Here is a 21,785-nt window from a genome sequence, read left to right as displayed (position 1 = left end):
GGGAAGAGAGAGAGGATAGCAGAGGGAAAAAAAGCTAAATTTCTTTGAATATATATATTTTTAATTTGATTTTGGAATCGTGTAAGTATCATATATGGTTGTAAAAAATTAAAGAAAAGCAAGTATAATAATCAAACATTAAAACTGTGTATTTACTTGGTGACATAACCTCACAGAGGAGAACCACTCCAAGTGACTTTAAAACATAATAATTTTGTTGTTCTTACCTAACAGAATATTCTCTATGGAAAAAATGCAGCCCTCAAATAAAAAGTTATTAAACTCTTTTCAGATATCATAATGATGTTGGTGCTGGTAGTACTGTTTTTCTGAGACTTATAGGTGTATTGTGGGATAAAGCAAATGAGCAGTCATAATAGTGTCATTGAGTAGTGATATTTCTGACAATGCTGATAGATGTCACTGTAGGATTGATGAGGTTAATGAGCTTTCTTAGCACCCAGAATATTGGATCTAAATAGTATTCCCCAATAAATGATACCAGAGTATTTTAGAGAACTGGTTGATTCCCAACTTGGGGCAGGAAATTATGATTCAGAAACATTTTGTCATATCAGAAATAAAGGAAACTATCAAAGACTCTTAGAGTTATGTCAAAATGACCCAGAAACCAACATAAATATGGTGTCAAAGCCAAAGTCATAATAATTTGACCATTAATTGAGATAATGGCAAGGTACTGAAATATATCTACTATGTTTAATCCCTGAGCTCATAAAATTATTAAGAATATTTTAAAACTCATTTTTAGTCTTTAGAAAATACTAGGAAACCACTTTACTAAGTTTATTTTTTATTTTTTTTATTTCCATAGATTTTTGGGGAACAGATGGTATTTGGTTACATAAATAAGTTCTTTAGTGGTGATTTGTGAGATTTTGTAAAGTGATACAACACCACTTTACTATTTTGAATACTACTATAAAGGGGAAATAGTAAGTTACTTTATTTTTCTATACAATCATATTTCATGGTAATCAAATATGTAATGAAAAATATTTCTCTTTTTAGAATGATTCCAGCAAAAAAAACAATAAAAAAGACAGGAGTGAATTATATATTCACTGGCTGTTAGCACCAAAAAAGGAGAGAAAATCAGACATGTACCTTCTGATGGAAGTTCACAGTCACTAGGAATAAATCTTTAAAAAATTCCACCTGAATCTAATCAAGCCTCTAGATATAACTAATAATTTCCAGGAAGTACAAGAAACAGAGAAGCAAGTTAAATGATACCAGAAGGATGCAATAATCAAACTGTAGACCTGTACAATTATATAGGACAAATGATTTTGTTCTTTCAATGGAGTCAAAATGTATTTCAACATAAAATACAAGGGGATGTGGGATATATTAGGAGAGCTTTTAAACTAAGAGACTTAAGGGACGTGTCAATGAATCTCAATCTCTGTATCTTTTATGAATTTCAATTCAAACAAATTAATTAAATGATTATGAGAGGGAACTGTGAAAACACGATTGTTACTAGATTTACACTAAGGAATTACAGCAATTATGTTCAGTGAGATAATGTACTAGTCCATTCTCATGCTGCTATGAAGAAATATCCAAGACTGGGTAATTAATAAAGGAAAGATGTTTAATTCATTCACAGTTCCTCAGGGCTGGGGAAGCCTCAGGAACTTACAATCACGGCAGAAGGAAAAGCAAACACAGCCTTCCTCACATGGTGGCAGCAAGAAGTGCCAAGCAAAAGGGGGAAAAGCCCCTTACGAAACCGTCAGATCTTGTGAGAACATAATGAGGGTAACTGCCCCCATGATTCAATTACTTCCCAAATGGTCCCCCTCACAATACATGGGGATTATGAGAACTACAATTCAAGATGAGATTTGGGTGGGGACACAGCCAAACCGTATCAGATAATAATATTGTGGTTATTTAAGAAATTATAATTTACGTATTTACATATACACATATATGCTGAAACATATATTATACATATACATACATGCATGCTGAAATATTTGCAGATTAAATGATGTAATCTGAGATTTGGAATTTACTTCAAAACAATCCAGGTACTGAGGAGGAAACGGATGACGTATAAAAAAAGTAAAATGGTATATGCTGATAAAATGGAGTCATGTGTACATCTAGTTCATTATACGGTCTCTTCAATTTTATGTATGTTTGAAAATCTCCAAAATAAAGTTAAGAAAGGAAGCAAAATATATGTAAAATTAAAATTCATGACCACTATAACATAAAAGGTGGGAGGTGGAAAAATGAACTTGAAGTGTTCTGTGGATTTAAGATTATCTGGGAAGTAGTATGAAGTATAATTTACATTAAACTAATAAATAAAAGATACCTGTTGCAATCTCTAAGTTAATACCACAAAAACAGTAAAGTATACAGAACTTAGGAGCTAACATAATGGAAACAGCAAAACAATAAAAGAAACATTAATCTAAAAATGGCCACAAATGAACATGCAGTACATGGAACAAATTTTAAAAACAGCAAACTTATAGACACAAATTCAAATACAACCGCAATTAAATGTGAATAGGTTATTAGAATTAAAAAAAAAAGTTGTCCTACTGTATTTGGAGGATTCTATGTTCCTTGCAAGAACACTTTAAATATTAAGACACAGGATCACTGAAATTAAAATGGATGAAAAATGATATACCATACAAACACAAATCAAGAGGAAGTGAGTTAAGGAATATTAAGATTAAACCAAGCTTTTCTCTAAGACAGAAATAATTACTAAAGAGATAGATATATCACACTATATGAAAGGATGACTACATTAGGAAGATACACAAATTCCAAGTTTGTATTTACTAAATATTGCTTCAAATATATAAAACAAAATAAAGAACTAAGAAGATAAATAGAAAGATCCATAATCGTAATTCACATCTATTAATAACTGATGGAAAAGAGGACAAAAATCAGTAATGATGCGGAAGGTCAGAGTAATTCAATTAGCGATTTTTGCCTGTTTGACATATAAAGAAGGATGCCCAGAACAATAGAATATATGTACTGTGTGTCAACTGCATATAGAACACTAACTAAAATTGACCATATCTAGGGCTATTTAAAAGTTCTCATTGAATTTAAATTAATTTTATTATATATTATTTTCTGGTTACAGTGAAATTAAGCTAAAATCAATTTTTAAAATTATAATGTCAGTAAGAAACCTCTCAATAACCCATGGTCAAAGAAGAAATATAGACATGAACTAGAAAATATTTATCAACTAAATGATTCTGAAAATATGACATACTAGAACATGTGGGATGAGGCTGAGACTGTGCTCAGAGAGAATTACAGACTTATATGCTGTTTTAGAAAACATGAGAAGCTAAAAATCAATGATCTATGTCTTCATTCATGAAGTTAGGAAAAGAGTGGCAAATTAAACCCAAAAAGTGTAGAAGAAAAAAAAAGGATATTATTCCAGAGTAATGAAGCAAAAACAAGCATGCCATAGAGAAAATACACAAAGCCATAATTTGGGTGCTTGAATAGATGACTAATCTGACTTAAAATGAAAGAGGTAAGGGAAAAATTATCACTATTCTGATTAAAAAAACAAAAAGACATAGCTTAAAGTTCTTAATCTTATGCTAATATATTTGATAATGTGTATCAAATGTACACTTTTTTTGAAAACTCATTTTTCCATAACTGACACAAGAAAATATTTTAAAAATCTCAATAGTACTTTTCATTGAAGGCAATTAGATCTGTATTAAAGATAGTTCCACAAAATATTCCAGACCCAACTGGCATCATTGATGGATTATCCAAATGTTATGAAATGTTACCAATCACATGCAGATTCTTCCAGATAACAGGAAAAGTAGGAATGCTTCCTAGTTTGTTCTATGAGGCCAGCATCTCCTCGACAGTAAAAATGACATGGACATAACCAGAAAAAATATTATAAACCAATATTTTATCATGAACATAGAGGTTAAAAAAAAACACACAAGATAACACTTTTTTTTTATCATGATGGGTTGATTCCAGAAGTATGAGACTGATTTCACAACCAAAGATCAATTGTTGTAGTTCATCACACTAACAAAATAAAAGGGAAAATAAAAATTCATTTGAATGCGTGCATGAAATATACTTGATAAAATTCATCATGATTTCCTGGTAAAAGTTGTTAGCCAACTAGAAATAGAAGATAACTTCCTTAATTTAATAGAGAGTTTACACATACACACATACACACACACACACACAAATCCTATGATAAAAAATAATAGCAAAATATTAACAGGTTTCTCATGTAATGAGATAAAGCTACCTACCATCATGATTGATCTTCAATATTATTCTAGAATAAGCAAGGAAAGAAATGTGTACGTATTGGAAGATAATAAATAAAAGTCATTTTTTTGCAAGAGACATTGTTGTACACATACACTGGTCTAAAAATCTAGAGTAAGCTTAAAATTAATACGTGATTTTAGAAGGTCATAAATACATCAATAAATAGACCAGGAATAAACAATTAGGAAATATGTCCAAAATGGTGTCATTTACAGTATTTATCAGTATTATTTACAATATCATATTTGCAGCATATGTTTAATTACATGTAAATTAAAATGTGGATGTGTTTGTGTGTGTGTATGTCCGTGCATGTACACACACACACACACACACACACACACATATATATATATACTTGATCACTTAATATATATTCAGAGGGACATTTCAGGGCAGTTGAAAAACAAGAGTCTCTTCAACAAATCCTGTGGGATTACTTGATATTCACATGGAAATGAGTGAATCTTTTTCACTATCAAATACCATACCAAAAAATTCAATTCCAGAGGTAGTAAAGTCTAAATGTGAATAGTAAAACCAATACAAAAGTCCCTTACAAGGAAACACAGAAGCATGTCTTTATGGCCAAAGAAGAGGCAAAGATTTTTTTCAACAAGACAGAAAAAGCAGAAACCATCATGACTATTTGGTCTTTTTTGGGATCTTACTGATCACCTAGTCCCATGGCTTCCTCACAAATGAGAAAATTATCGCCAGAGAACATAAATTCTTGTAACAGGACCAACACCTTCAAAAAGCTAAAGATCTAGGACCTGTTTCTCCAGTTTTCTAAATTTATTTTTAGAAGGCATTAAACAGTAGGACTTAATTGGATGTCTAGCGCTTTTGCCTTCTTTTAGGTTTTTACATCACTTTGTATGTCCCAGGAAATGTTTTTAACCATTTTACACATATTGATGCATTTAATCTTCACAACTCTATGAGGTGGGCCCTATTCTGATACCTACATTTTACAGACAAGACAACAGCAGCTGCTCCTTTAGTAACTTGTCCGAAGTTCCACATGTCCTAAGTGGAGAGCTAGGATTCTAACATAGGAATCATGAGTCCTGAGCCTAACTCGAAACCACCAACTTTCACAAACATTGCAAGCTATATTTCAATTCTGTGTTTTGGTTCCAATTAAAATTACTTAAGAATTGCAGCCTATAAAGATTTTCTTCATGATTATTCTCAATTTGTTTGCCACATATTTTAGAGTAACAGTTAAATTCAAATCCACATTTCCTAACAGGCCTCCAAACAACCTTATAATACTTTTTATTTAAAATTCCAGTAGCACTTGATGTGTGTTACATAATGCCTTGAGTTTCCCACTTCCTATTGTGTGTTGTTTTATAGGTGAACATTTTACTCCACAACTGGCCCATAAGCCTTTCTTAAATAAATTTACAATACTTCATCCTTTTATGGTATTTGATCTGTATTACATCATGCTTTATCTTGTATTTATCATCTTCATCTGCATGTTATCTTATGTATAAATATTTTACTCCACAAGTAGAATATTTTCCAAGAGCTGTAATCTATTTTATTATTTTACTTTATATTTTATGTTATTTCGTTTTGGTGGAGGCACTATGTTTTTATTCTCTTTTAGAATTTAATATATATGTTGGCAAGCATCTAAAACAACAAATGTAGTGTTGAAAGAATAAATATTTCCAGTAGTAGAGCATTCTAAAATTAGTTCATAAATGACTTTCAGATATTTTATTCCCCACATTAAAGGACAACTTGAGACACTGATTTTTTCTATTTATTTTATATATTATTTAGCTTTGTAGTAGGAATTAAGTAACAACAAGCAAGTTAGAACTAATACGATCTTTAAATGTTGCTCAGAAGTTTCCAATGATAGTTTTAATGAAAAAAATTATTTACAGTCTCTACCACTGCTTTCACTAATTTAGGTTCAGTGATTGAGTCAAATAAGCAATTTTAGAAATAGAAAGCAAATCCCCCGGGCTTTCTATCATATGTGGGGCCATGTATCTCCCTGGCTGACAGACCGTTAGTTCTATAATTCACTCTATCGTGGAGGCTTGCTAATTAGCATTTGTTTACAGCATTTTAAGTAGCTCTGTTTAATTATTGAAAACTTTAAATGTCTGTTGTGCTTTATAACCCACATAGTATTGTTTTTATTACTTATTAATTGATGACAGTGAAAGATGAGGATGAAGACTTCTTAAACAATTACCAGATTTATACATACATACATACAAACCTTGGAAGTAGAATTAAGGAAACTTACAGTAATTATGCACAATATTGGAAGAAATTTCTGAGATTTTTGTTTTCATAAAACCTGCTCTCTTTAAGTACATTATAGAATTCCCCTTATTTGTAAAATGAGTTTAATTAAATCTACTATCTAGCTTCCTTGAAGGATGCTGGAAAGATAATTTTTAAAAAATGTAATTAAGTGTACCTTGATCTTCTTTGAGAAGGTTGATGAGGAAAAATGATATATAAATAAAAAACATTATTACTACAAGCCACTGATACAGGATGGCAATATATTTCTATGAATCTCAGAAAAGATAAAACAAAAGTGATTTGTACTGAATACCATCTCGTAAGTAATTTTTCATACTCCCACTCATTTGTATACCATTTAAGTCCCTCCACAGCCTTGCGAACAGACTTTTTTTTTTTTTTGAGACAGGATTTCACTTTCACTGAGGCTGGAGTGCAGTGGCATGATCACAGCTCACTGTAGCCTGCTACCTCAATTTCCTGGGCTCAGGTGATTCTCCCACCTCAGCTTCCTGAATAGCTAAGATCACAGGTGCATGCCACCAAGCCCAGCTAATTTTTGTATTTTTTGCAGAGATGGGGTTTTGCCATGTTGCCCAAGCAGGTCTGAAACTGCTGGGCTCAAGCGATCAGCTTGTCTTGGCCTCTCAAAGTGCTGAGATTATAGGTGTGAGCCACTGCGCCCGGCCCGTGAATAGTTTTATTTTTTTTAATATATATATTTATTTATTATACTTTAAGTTCTAGGGTACATGTGCACGTATACACCCTGAATAGAGTTTTTAAAACAAATATAGTAGCCATCTCTACATAGCATTCTGCAATTGATGAACTACTTTGTATAATCTGTATAACATAAAATATGGTAGGAAAATTGGATGTTTAAAATATAGGAATGAGTTGAACGTTTTGTTAGTGGAAAAAGCTAGAATGATGAATAGTTTCAAAGGTTGTTAAGAAAAATTCCAAGATTTACATATTCAAATATTTTTGTATGCTTATTGCAGCGAATATTTAAAGTAGCTGAAGCACTAACTTTTGATTTGTATCTTCGAGAGTGGAAGTTTTGTTAACCTATCAAGTTAAGAAATTATGATAACAATATCTTCTTTAGACACTGAGGCAAAAGCTAAAAATTATCTTCTTTTTTCTCAGTCCAAATGGTAATAGAATTACATAATGGTGCATTGCTGAAAGTGCTATTTATTACCTGCAGCATTCTTTGGATGTTTTCTACAAGACTTTTCATGACTTAGAAATCTCCATAAGGTTCATGTGCTTCTTTAGGGGTTCTGCGATAGACTACTTTGTCAAAAATGATTATCCATACTCATTTCACCCCAGGCTGTCTGTCAATCTGTCCTTGCTAGATGCTCAGATACTCCATCTAATTTGAAGCTGGAGGCATATGCAGAAGAATAATACTTACCAAAGTGAAATAGGATGGATGCTTGGTAAAACTAATGTATTTGTTAGAGACAACATCAACTAGGGATACCACAATTCTGTCTTTGTCTTAACAAGTTTTTAGTGTTGTTGTTGAATAATATATATTTGAAGATCGTCCTGAGCCTCTGAATAATCTTGGTACTCCGTATTTTTCACTTAACTCTTCCATGATGCTTTCTTTTTCTTCATCATTTCTAGTGGCGATTAGACATGTTTGAATGGAGGGATCTTACGGAGAAAAATCACACCTCTAAAAGGCAGTGTATTAAAGATGTGAAGAGACAGAAGGCTTTGTAACAAACTGGTGATGTAAGTGGGTAAGCTATGGTCATGAATACATTAAAATTGCCCTGAAACGCACTTACTGAGTTTTATTTTCTGAACAATTGGAAAAGATACATTCTTATTATAAATTATGAGTTACCGTCAAAATAACTCAAAGCATTGTTTTAATATAGTTTATCCTAAGACCATTAGAACAATTCTGAAAAGTAATGGAGTTTATTTTGGTATGATTACCCCACAACAGTAATTCTTAACTGGAGTGATTTTGCCTCCCAGGAGACATTTGGTAACATGCAGACAATTTTTGGCTGTCACTATTTGGAAGGGGTACTATAGGTATCTTGCAGGTAGAAGTCAGGGATGCGGCCGGGCGCGGTGGCTGACGCCTGTAATCCCAGCACTTTGGGAGGCCGAGGTGGGCGGATCACGAGGCCAGGAGATCAAGACCGTCCTGGCTAACACGGTGAAACACCCGTCTGTACTAAAAATACAAAAAATAAAATAAAATAAAATAAAATAAAAAAATTAGCCGGGCGTGGTGGCAGGAGCCTGTAGTCCCAGCTACTCAGGAGGCTGAGGCAGGAGAATGGCGTGAACCCGGGAGGCGGAGCTTGCAGTGAGACAAGACAGCGCCACTGCACTCCAGCCTGGGCGACAGAGCGAGACTCCGTCTCAAAAAAAAAAAAAAAAAAAAAAAAAAAAAGGCAGAGATGCTACTAACATCCTACCATGCACAGGACAGGCCCCGCAAACAAAGCAAAATCAATGAGAGTAACTTTTTACTCTCAAAAGTATTATTGTTTGGATGACAGAGTTTATGATCACTCTGCTGAAATGGAATAAATTTCTGGAAAGAGAAATAGTAAAAATAATTAGGGTCAGAAAATGTGAGCCAACAATCTTGCACCACCATTTGTGTGATATAGACTAAGTTCATTTCTCTGTGCTTTGGCTCCTAGCCAGCAGAATGGGCATAAATACTAATCTTATTTCTTGGCATTGTTGTGAAAATCAAAGAAGATAATATGTGCATGAAAGAACTTTGACAATGATGAAGTGCCATGCAAATATCCAGCTATTAATAAGAGAAAACTATGAAAGGATGACATTTTAAGGAATGTGTAGGAAGTTTTTCATGAGTAGAAATCTTTCTTCAAACCAATATATCCTTCACTCTAACCTTTGAATAAAGTATATATGTGTTAATATTTCATGCTTATTAAAGATTGGATTATATTTATAAAAAACTGAAATCAGGCCTATGAAACAGTTACCTGTGGAATGTCTGTTGAAGAATTTCAAGATTAAATACCTGGTCTCCTTAGCAAGCTGATCATAATCACTTTGCCTTCGCTTAGCAGCAACCCCAAGTATATCGTCTCACTTTCTGGGGAACTTGTAATTGCCACTTCTCCTTCCTTCCTCTCCCTGTTCTCTTCTTATTTCTCCTCCTCCTGCTTCTTTGTCTTCTTCCTGTGGTGCTCTTTTCCATGTGAGGGACCCCTTTAGCCAAGTCTATCCATTCCTCCAACTAACCATCTATCCAATCATTCATCCAGTACATCCTCACTGAGCATTTGCCATGGAAGTGTTAGCATTTTGTTAGGTGCTAAGAAGATGAGTAAAAACATATATATTCCATGCCCTAAGAAACTTATAGCTTAGAGGGAGAAGGAACAGATATCAATTACAAAATAATAAATATAAAAATACAATTGAAAAGAAGATACTTGCTAGAAAGTGTAGTAAAACACTCCAGCTAGCTTTGAGGGACACAAGTAGGTTTCACTAAAGTACTGAAATTTCATTTGAGATCTGAAGAATGATTAGCCAGGCAAAAGGGATTAAGTGGGGAAGTAGGGTGAGGCAGTGCAGAGTTCATAGGGAAGAACTTTCTGAGCAGTCAAGATAGCATGTGCACAGGCCCTGTTGGGCGATAGAACACAAGTTGTTCAAAGAACTGAAAGAAGTGAATGTAGTTGTAGCTCTAAGCAAGGCTGATGGGGCTATGATGTGAGTCTGCAGGTGACAAAGAAACAAATGAGGTAGAAACTTGTAGCCCACAGCAAAGGTTTCATTCTTTTTTCTGAGAACAATGAGAAATCCCTGAAAGTTTTAAAAGACAGTGACATGATTAGATTTGCATTTTGAAAAGATCACTCTGGATGCAAAACAGTTGGGGATAAAAAGACGTTTGAAATCCATTGCTCTCAGCACATGCTTGACGGGAATTGTTACAAGCATTTGAATGTTCTCTTCTTTGTTCTTATATCTCTCTCAAACATCTTCCTCTCTACTAAGACAATTCCATTACTTCCTTCAGGATCTAGTTAAGTATATTCACCATATTTACTTTAAAATTTACCATCCCTATTCATCATGTTCCCACTTTGAATTCTTTCTGCATTTGCAAGACACTTACAATGTGATACAATTAATTTAATTCTCTGCTTTATATATTCTTTTCCTAAAGCACACTTTGCTTCTTAAGGACAGGGGCCTGCATATGGGTTTCAGAACAAAAATGATTGCTCTAGATAAATTATTTTTCAGTGTTTGGTTCCTCCTACTATCCACAGCTGGCTTCTCAAGTTCATAAATTGTATCTTTTACAAGCATTGTAACAGTAAAATAATCCAAATATAAAGAAAGACATTGCAAATGTTTATTTATAGCATGTTTGTAATCAAGCCAATGTAATCAGTAGATACATAAAATTGGCACTGTCTAGTCTTAGTCTCTAACCTCTGCATAACATTTTGTGTAAAAGGACACTTTGTATGTGACTACTCATAAAAATTGTCTCTATTAAGCATTTAAAATGTTTTTATCTCGCATATAATGTGTTTGAGGAAAAAAGTTCTAATGACTACACTTAGATTGAAAAAATGCAATAACTATTTCCAATATTAACAAACTTAGAATTCAAACTCAATTAAATATTAAGAGGATATGTTAAATTTCACCTGCTTATATTTAAATTGTATTAAAATCAACTAAATAACCAAACATAGATGTACAGTTTTATGAGGATTTTTACATTATAGGAATTGTGATAAAAAAATTCTGAATAATGAATAATTTCATAGATAGATTCTGACATTTTAGGAATCCCTAAGTAATATGAGTCAAAATGCAATCTTTTTTGTTTTTCCACAGAGGATTTAGCAGTCTTCTATTATATATCAAAGACAGAAGCTAAGAATAAACATGGATACCCTCTATCATGGTGCAAAAGACATGCCAAACAACTGGAAATGTATAAGAAAGTAAATTAAATTATGGCCAAGTTATCTATAGTCTTCATAAAACTTTAAGACCTCACATTAGGGTGTTTAATTTTTGCTGGTACTACTGATGTTTAATTTTTAATCTCTAAATCATATATAAACATTTTAAACATGCAGTAAATAAAAGATTGTTCCTTTTCAGAAAATGATATACAAATATGCATTATTTGAGATCAAATAAGATAATATAGGTAAAGTACTAATCCAGTGCATGATCTAATCAATATTAATTTCCTTCTCACTCTTAAGAGAAAGGAGAATGCTTAGATAGGTCGTGGTACCTGACACTAATAATAACTTCATATAATAATGGCCTATTATTTCATCCATAAAAATGCACTTCATATTAAGAACTGGCTGGGGTTTGTTGGGGGGCAGATTAGAAAGAGTTTACTTGGGAATCAAAAAACTCAAGAAGCAAGTGATTAATATACTTGAACCTAAGTTTTGCTCAAATCATCAAAAACAAAGGTATAATACTTAAAGCTAGAAATGTATATACATCCTACAAACTGAGGGTCTTCTTCAGGACCTGATGGAGGAACTAACTTCTATAGGGAACAATTGGAAGACATGCCTTTGCCTGAGTTTCTAGCAACATAGGTAAAAAACAAACAAACAAACAAACAAACCGCTGGGTATATTCAAGCACTTGACCTGAAAAGCAAAGTTGTTAGATAAATTTTAACGTACTTGCTTTGTATGAAGTCATTCAGCTTGGACAGAGGTAGTGAAAGACGAGATTTGAACTAAAGAAATAAAGTCTAAGACTTGGTTTCAGGCACAAAGTGTGATTATAGATGATTAGGATATATGCTCTAAAGATTTACCTGAGGACAAAACTAAGAGAGGATCTAAGAGGAATGACTGAGAATGAGAAATGGTATCTTAGAAGAGGTACAATTTAACTTTGTGACTCTGAAAGCAAAGCAATTTGGCGTCATCATTTTTTTCCTTGGGTTTGTGCAGGTAAGGCACTACATTTTTAGTGTGGTATTTATCTTTGCCCATTGCATTCTTCTCAAAAAGACAGCAATCAACTGAGTAGTGATAGGAAACAGAACTCCAGAAAATTAGCTGTAGCTCATTAAAAAGTGAATCAGGCTTTTAATTGATCTTAAACTGATAATTAATTTTTCAAACAACAAAAATAATTAAATGCATTTCCTCAAGTATTTGTTAGTTTCATAACAATCAGGATACAGACAGTAAATAGAGCTTGCCCTGAAATCTGCTGGGATATGGCCCTGAATTAAGACTTTCAACTTAAAAAGGAAAACAAAAATGTCACAAAATTCCCATATCAAAGTAAGCAAGCAAAATGGAGACATTAAGGAAAACAAAAAGACAAGTGGAAAATATACCAATGTCTGTTGGAAAGCACTTCCTTTCTTTCCTTTCTTTAAAATATAGAAAGTTGGATGGGACCAATGTAAATAAAAACTATATTCCTATCTGATAGTGATTTGTTTGTAGTTAAATATCAGGCACTTACCCAAAACATCTTTTGCTTTTTTCCCTCAAGACTATTCCCTCTGACTTCTTCTACATTTTAATGAATTCATACTTTCCCAAATAGTTTTAATTGTGTTATATCATTTGATAATATTCACAATATTCTTAACACTCTCCTAGCTTGATTTCTCTATACTTTTAACTTGCTTCTTTTGTATGCTTCTTCAGCTTTATATTTGTGGTCATGACACAGGTAAGATTATAAATTGAACTATGTAATCCAGATTCTGATAGGTGCTATGAAAAAAATTAACACAGAGTAATAGAATAGACAGTGAAAGAAGGAGGAAGATGACTATTCTATTTTAGAGAGGCTGGTCAGTAAAAGCCTCTCATTGGAGGTAAATTTTTAGCACAGCACACTCAATAAAGAAAAGAGCAAATAATTAGCAAAGACCTGTCATCTGAGCAGAGGGAATAACAAATACAAAGCCTCTGAAGTAGGAACAATCTTGGAATGTTTGAGGCATTATCAAGGCAGCCAGCATTACTAGAGTGGTTCAAGAAGGGAGAGAGAATAAGGAGATAGAATTGAAGATGTGGCAGTATAGGGCATTGTAGGTATGGTATAGAATGTGAATCTTATTCTGTATGAGAAAGGCATTAGAGGTTTAAAAGCAGGTTAAGAACATAATCTGATCAATGTTTTTAAAAGACACTCTGGCAAGAGTAAAAAGAAGTGGACCAACTAGGGAGTTATTTCAGTGCCCCTGAGATATAACCATGGGCTGTATGAGATGGACTTCAGCACACATTTAAAAGGAGATTGGGTTTGGACTATATTTGCAATATATTGACAAGCGAACTTGATGATGGGGGAAGTTAAGAATCAAAGTTTTTTTTTAAAAAAAAAACTGGATAAATTGGGGGTTCCCTTTATTGTGATGAGGAAATTTGGGAGTGGAGAAGGTTGAGGGTGTGGAAAATCATGGGTTTTGTTCTGGGCATATGAAGCTGAAATGCCTTTTGAGTATCCATGAGAAGATGCTGTACAATGAGTTTGATATATTAATCTAGACAGAACAAGAAACATAAATTGAGGAATCATTAATATATTAACCATATTTTTTCCTAAGGTAGAAAAACATCTAAATAATTATCTAATTTTGATTTTTATCTACACATTAATTATAAAATATTTTTCCAAGTCTTTTTATTTCAGACTGCATTGTTTTCCTTTCTTTGAAAAAAACTATATTATTTCTTGAACATTAGACAGAAATCTGATTATTATGCATGATTATACAGGTATAATACAAAAAATCCTTAACCAGATTTTTAAAATATGAATTATATTCCTTTCCCCATTCTAAAAATTTACTTTCTTTTGCTATTTTCTACCCCTTCTCCTCCAAAACATAGGAAACGAGGAAAATGCATTAGGCTCAGATCAAATGCTATAAGTATGACAAGCGAAGTTATTTTTTTGCATAGGATAGTGTTTCCTGGAAGACAGATGCTATCTCAAGTCAAATAAAGTTAAACCTGATGCATATTTATTATTTGCCTGGCTGTGTTAGGATGGGTGGAGGTAATAAGTATTGCAAAGTAGCCTTGATCTCAAATTTATAAATTTGTACAGAAAATAAGATACCTATATACAAAACAGTATGAGGATGAAAAATATATAAATAATAAATATAAAATCACTCTAATTGGTTAAAGAAGAGGTAGAAACAACAGTGGTGTTGGGTTTTGTGAAATAAAACAATTTCCAGATATATGAACAATAACGTGAGATCCATGTCTGAGCATGACTTACCAAGTGGTTGGCCGGCGATGACTCTGGCATTTTCTCCAGCCACTGCAGCTCTTGCATGTCGCTCACTCATGTACTGTACAAATGCATAACCTTTGTGAACGGAACATCCAACTATTTTTCCATACTTTGAAAAAATGGCTTCAATGTCAACTTTCTTGACAATTGCCGTATTTAGATTGCCGATGAAAACACGGGAGTTGATGGACTTGGGGTCATTCTTATTGGTGACGTTGCTGGTCTGTGTTTTGCCAGTCATGATTGGCTCTCCTTGCTTTAATCCTTAAACAAACAAACAAACAAACAAACAAACAGAACAAATAATCAAAAGGTAAATCATTAGATTGAATGGGTATCACTGGCTTATTAACAGTTTTTCAATACTACACTCAGGAAACCTCCAATCCCTAAGTATTAATGATTTTCTTGAGAATAAAATTAATATATTTAGTAATATAAAAGGTAAGCATTGCAGTGCTAAATACAGTAGAAAAAACATAATCACTTAACATACAGTTATAAAGATTCTTGATTTGTTAATGACTGAATATTTTGCAGTTGTTTTTATATTTAAGTCTAACTATTTTGCAAAAGAAAGTTTGAGGAAAATCTGCCTTATTCTATCAACAGCAACCAAAAATCCAACATGGCTAAGGTCTGATGATAGATGTAATACAGAAATGTAACCTCCATCTTCTGTTTGAGTACATGCATTTTTATTTCTATATTTCTGTAACAGGTAGACATACTGTCTATTTCAACATCAGAACCCTTCTGTCAGAAACTAACAATTTGTTCCATTAAAGGCTGTGGAAAAGGAAAAATGGTATTAGAAATTCAATTCAAAAATTTAACATAAGAAAACCACAATTTTAAAAATAAGCGACTTAGCCAGAATACTATATATGCTATTTATTTGAACCAATAGTACATGTCAGCTTCATAAAAACACAAAACAAAACAAAACATAAGAGCCAGTGTTCATCAATGATCAGCAAATTAGTAGATTAGGTAACTGTTGAAATTTTATTCTTAACTTCACTTTCTAATTCACTTAACTAAAGGCTCCTATGTTGTCTAATGATTGCTAGTATTTTTAAAAATCATTTTGTGAGCTTGGTAGAATATTTGTGTTTAATTAAATTAAACAAAACTTTTATTTCTAAGTATTCCAGCACATACAGATTTATTCTTAAGGCCTTGAAAATTCCTTCCTTCCTTCCTTCCTTCCTTCCTTCCCTTCTTTCCTTCCTTTCTTCCTTCCTTCCTTCCACAACATTTGCTAACAACCTATTTTTTGTCATGCATCATTTACAGTACCTATTAATTTATAGACACCATTAAGGCTAAACTAAAATTTCAACAAGGTAACAGTCCCTGACATTGATGATCATTGTTGAACATTAGCTAATTGATACTGTTTGTCAGTGACAACTATATTTTTATATGAAGGCTCTCTTAAAATATTACAGCTACAAAAATAAGTGCATCTGATTTTTAAGAATCATTTAAAATGATATTTCTAAATTAAGCATTAAGGCGGTGGAAGTCTTTAAGGCATGTAAATTGGATATGCTTGAAAATGTACTTATTATGCATTTAAAACAGATACTCCTGAAATCAAGAGCAACCAAGTAGCATAAAATGTTTCAAATTAAGTTGTTCAATATTACATCTGGGATTTTTAAAGCTTTACTTCATATTGGACAGCCAACATTATAAATATCTCCTTATAATGAAGATCAGTTTAATAAACAATACATTCAGTTATTTACATAAAAATTAAGAGTAAAACACCATTAGAAACAAAGATTATAACACTGCCTTGTACTGATTCAGATTAGCTACGTTTAAGTGGTTCCTTTATGAATTATTCAAAGTAGAGTTGAAGAAAGAAAAGTTGATATATATTTTTTATCTTGCAATTTGAGATATTGTATATCTCAAGACAAATGCTCTGAGAATTAATGAAACAAGAAAAATCAAAATAGGTAATTTAGAGTCAGTTTCCTTTCTTACCATTCCAAGCCAACACCAGTAATACAATCCACAGAAAGCATACTACTTTGTTTGTGATCTCATGTGACATATATTTTTAGAAACACCATAGAGTTATTTTCAAGGGTAAACAATTCTTATAGTTGACATTTTATTTCCCAGATAGATATACATTAGTTAAAATGCAAACACAAGAATTGCTAGATTAGATCAGACCTGTGGTTTACAGAGCCCGGTGGTCTGCCATTGATAACCCTTGGTCAAATTTAATTCGAGGGTACAGCTGTACTCTGAATCCTCACTGTGAATGTCAACATGCTACCTTGGATTCTGCTCTGTTCTTTTATTCTGTGTGGATGACACTCATACCTGTACCTCCAAACTGACAACTGTGTAATTCTAATTAATAACTCTTACTTACCTTAAAATCTATACATATCTATATATCTAATTTTTTTCACAACCACCGACTTGTCAGTTTCTATCAGTGTTTATAAGAGTAAGTTTCGTTGTAGTATTGTATTCTGTCATTTCAACATTCTCTAAAAGTTAGACCTCAATTCATAGTTTAATATCTTTTCTATTACATAAACTTTTACATCAGTTGAAGAAAGACTTCCACTTTCAGCCACGATGGAGTAACAGTGACTAAATTAACCCTCCTGACTCAAAGAAATAGAAAACCAGGGAAATATAGATGAAGCAACTGTTTTTAAGACATTAAACTACAGGCAGTACAGAGCCATTACATCTGAGAAAGAAGAGACAAGGAAAGTAAAACATAGGACAGCCAAGCTTTCTGCCTGGAAAATATATTTCAGGTCTAGAGCAGTGTCCATGGAGTGGGGAAGATATTGCAAACTGCGACAGTGACCCTACTGAGTTGAGGAGATACAGATCAGAGTTCAGAGCATCTGGGGCAGTTGGAATTTGTGTGACAGGTTTCTTGAGACAAGAGAGCTATGCAGACAAAGAACTCTAGAAATCTGCTTTAAAGTCCTTTGAACCTATGCTGATTTCTAAGTCATGTATGCAAACGGTATAATTTCACGAGGCTGGGCAAGAAGTTATTGCAAACTTGTGAACTGAATGATTCCAAGAACTGCAGAAGGCCAAGAATCATTCAAGTTCCTACCAGCAGCAGTGGAGAGTCCAAATTGACTACCTGGAGAATTAAATTTAGGCATCAGAAGGGTGGGCCTTAGTAATGGACATTAAAGATTCCAATAGGTAAAGGTATTCTGTGACGACCCTAGCAAAAGTTGAAAACAAGGCTTAAGATGATCCAACTAAACCAGAAACAACCCAAATGTCTATCAAAGAAAAGTATAACACTTCTTTAAAAACAATAATTGGGCCAGGTGTCGTAGTTCACGCCTGTGATCCCTGCACTTTGGGAGGCTGAGGTGGGCAGATGGCTTGAGGTCAGGAGTTTGAGACTAGCCTGGCCAACATGGTGAAACCCCATCTCCACTAAAAATACAAAAAAATTAGCCAAGTGTGGTGGCGCACACCTGTAAATCCCAGCTACTCGGAAGGCTGAGGCAGAAGAATTGCTTGAAGTTGGGAGTCAGAGGTTGCAGTGAGCAGAAAGTGCCCCACTGCATTCTAGTGACAAAGTGAGGCTCCGTCTCAAAAAAAAAAAAGAAAAGAGAAAATAGAACTCATTCAATCACATAAAATACACTAATTTCACCATCATGCAAAAACTCCTACAGATCTTAAGAATTAAAATATGACCCATGACCAGAAGAGACATTAAAGATGTTAAAAAAATGAATCAAATGGGACTTTTAAAGATAAAAACTGTAATATCTAAAACTTTTTTTAAAATCACTGAATGGTGATGAAACTGCAGAAGAATGAATTTGTGAATTTGAAGTTGTAGAAATAGAGAATATGTAAAATGTAGTATACGGATAAAACATTGAAAAAATATACAGAGCCTCAGTGAGTTAATATTTAACTCTGTCAAACTGTTAAACATATATAAATCTGGAGTCCCCAAGGAGCTAGTAGAAAAATATTCAAGAAAATTAATGGCCAAAATATTCCAAATTTGATAAAAATGATAATCCCACAGATCTAAGAATCTCAATGAACCTCAAGCAGAATAAATATGTATATAACCACACCAGACACATCATAATAAAATTACTGAAAACAAATGATAAAAAGAAAAAATAGAGACCTGTCAGGCATTGGAAAAAATATCTATATTTTGACACAAAAATGGTGTATAACAGTCAAAGAAATGTTACAACTAAAAAACAAATGACAAGGGAAAATGAATTTTTCAGTGCAAACAAACTGTCTCTTTGTTTTTAATTTAGAAGTTTGGATGGAGCTCATGTGAAGTGTCTATCTATGAAGACTCCTGTAAAATAAAAGATAAACTGTAAACTACTGTTGCTGTTGTTCCAAAGAATTTTCTATGATGGTGGAAACATTTGATATCTATACTATCCAAAAAGTTAGTCAATAACCACATGTGACTTTTGAACCCTTCAAATCTGGCTAGTATGATTAAGACACTGTATTTTTAATTTTACTTAGTTAAAATTGAGGCCGTATTTTAATGAATTGCTCTACCCCGAAAGGCTAACAGGGATCTTGCCTTCTAGACGTATAGGATAAAAGTAAATTAGAAATACATCTAGCTATTTATGTTTCATTCAAACCTAGAGAATGGCTGTTTTTGGTCCTGAAAACTTAGGAAAGATACAATAGCGTAGCTGTATTTCAGAAGAATAAAAAGTTCAAGTATCTGTCATATGATAACTAATTTAAAAGATTAAGGGTTCATTCCGGAAATATCAGACTGAGGTGGTAAATGCTCTGTAAAATTATAAAGAAATGCGATCAGAATAAATAAAGCCTTTTAATTTGTATTTGAGAGAGATTTTTACCTTTGGATCCATATATGATGCATTTATTATAAATTAAAGGCAGCTCAAAAATGTGCTTTAGATAAAATATTTTTTTGGAGCAGACAAAATCACCAGCTAGTAAACTCTACCATTCTGCTGATTTAGTGGTCTTGAATTTCCATCTAAATGATAGAGTCACTAAGACACTTACATTGTATAAAAAATAAAAAACAGTGTAAAAGTGTTCCTATTTCTCCACATCCTCTCCAGCACCTGTTGTTTCCTGACTTTTTAATGATTGCCATTCTAACTGGTGTGAGATGGTATCTCATTGTGGTTTTGATTTGCATTTCTCTGATGGCCAGTGATGATGAGCATTTTTTCATGTGTCTTTTGGCTGCATAAATGTCTTCTTTTGAGAAGTGTCTGTTCATGTCCTTTGCCCACTTTTTGATGGGGTTGTTTGTTTTTTTCTTGTAAATCTATTTGAGTTCATTGTAGATTCTGGATATTAGCCCTTTGTCAGATGAGTAGGTTGCAAAAATTTTCTCCCATTTTGTAGGTTGCCTGTTCACTCTGGAACACTTTTACACTGTTGGTCGGACTGTAAACTAGTTCAACCATTGTGGAAGTCAGTGTGGCGATTCCTCAGGGATCTAGAACTAGAAATACCATTTGACCCAGCCATCCCATTACTGGGTATATACCCAAAGAACTCTAAATCATGCTGCTATAAAGACACATGCACACGTATGTTTATTGCGGCATTATTCACAATAGCAAAGACTTGGAACCAACCCAAATGCCCAACAATGATAGACTGGATTAAGAAAATGTGGCATATATACACCATGGAATACTATGCAGCCATAAAAAATGATGAATTCATGTCCTTTGTAGGGACATGGATGAAATTGGAAATCATCATTCTCAGTAAACTATCGCAAGAACAAAAAACCAAACACCGCATATTCTCACTCACAGGTGGGAATTGAACAATGAGATCACATGGACACAGGAAGGGGAATATCACACTCTGGGGACTGTTGTGGGGTGGGGGGAGGGGGGAGGGATAGCATTGGGAGATATACCTAATGCTAGATGATGAGTTAGTAGGTGCAGCGCACCAGCATGGCACATGTATACATATGTAACTAACCTGCACATTGTGCACATGTACCCTAAAACTTAAAGTATAATAAAAAATAATAATAAAATAAAAAAATAAAAAACAACAACAGAAATAACAAAAAACACCCGGGTGATATGGATTGTCCTTGTGTCCCCACCCAAATCTCACCTTGAATTGTAATAATCTGCATGTATTATGGGAGGGACCCAGTGGGAGGTAATTGAATCATGGGAGTGGGTTTTTTTCCCCCATGCTGTTCTCATGAATAAGTCTCATGAGTGTGAATAAGTCTCATGAGAGCTGATGGTTTTATAAAGGGAAGTTTCGCTGCACATGCCCTCTTGCCTGCTGCCATATGTCATGCCTTTGCTCTTCATTCACCTTCCGCCATGATTGTGAGGCCTCCCCAGCCATGTGGAACTGCGAGTCCATTAAACCCCTTTCCTTTATCAATTCCAGTCTCAGGTATGTCTTTATTAGCAGCACGAGAATGGACTAATACAGTAAATTGGTACTGGGAGTGGGGTGCTGCTGTAAAGATACCCAAAATGTGGAAGCAACTTTGGCTTCTTGCCTGCCACCATGTAAGATGTGCCTTTGCTCCTCATTAGCCTTCTGTCATGATTGTGAGGCCCCTCGTTTATGTGGAACTGTGTATCCATGGAACTTCTTTCTTTTATAAATTAACCAGTCTCGGGTATGTCTTTATTAGCAGCATGAGAATGGAATAATACATCAAGTATTCATGAGAGTCCACCAGCAACATTAATATATACACTATTCAAAAACCCAAGAAAGGATGAAAGAGAGGCAAAAATGACTAAGAAAGAATGGATCATACACTAAAAGTT

General features: G+C 33.6%; 1 protein-coding gene across 20 annotated transcripts in view; it reads right to left on the bottom strand.

The window, feature by feature from the left end:
* Window positions 1–21,785, bottom strand: part of RALYL (RALY RNA binding protein like) — a 730,691-nt gene that overhangs the window by 375,207 nt on the left and 333,699 nt on the right. For 19 of the 20 annotated variants that reach the window (XM_057303038.1, XM_055116694.3, XM_055116691.3 and 16 more), the window contains one exon: window positions 14,938–15,216. The exons of the other annotated variant lie outside the window; for it this stretch is intronic. In XM_057303038.1, the coding sequence (XP_057159021.1) occupies window positions 14,938–15,216 (279 nt within the window). The remainder of the gene's footprint in view (window positions 1–14,937; window positions 15,217–21,785) is intronic. 20 annotated transcript variants of the gene reach the window in all.

The sequence above is a fragment of the Pan paniscus genome, chromosome 7, assembly GCF_029289425.2.
Source record: "Pan paniscus chromosome 7, NHGRI_mPanPan1-v2.0_pri, whole genome shotgun sequence".
Taxonomy (NCBI): domain Eukaryota; kingdom Metazoa; phylum Chordata; class Mammalia; order Primates; family Hominidae; genus Pan; species Pan paniscus.
The sequence above is the reverse complement of the archived record's forward strand: the minus strand, read 5'-3'. Positions and strand labels throughout refer to the sequence as shown.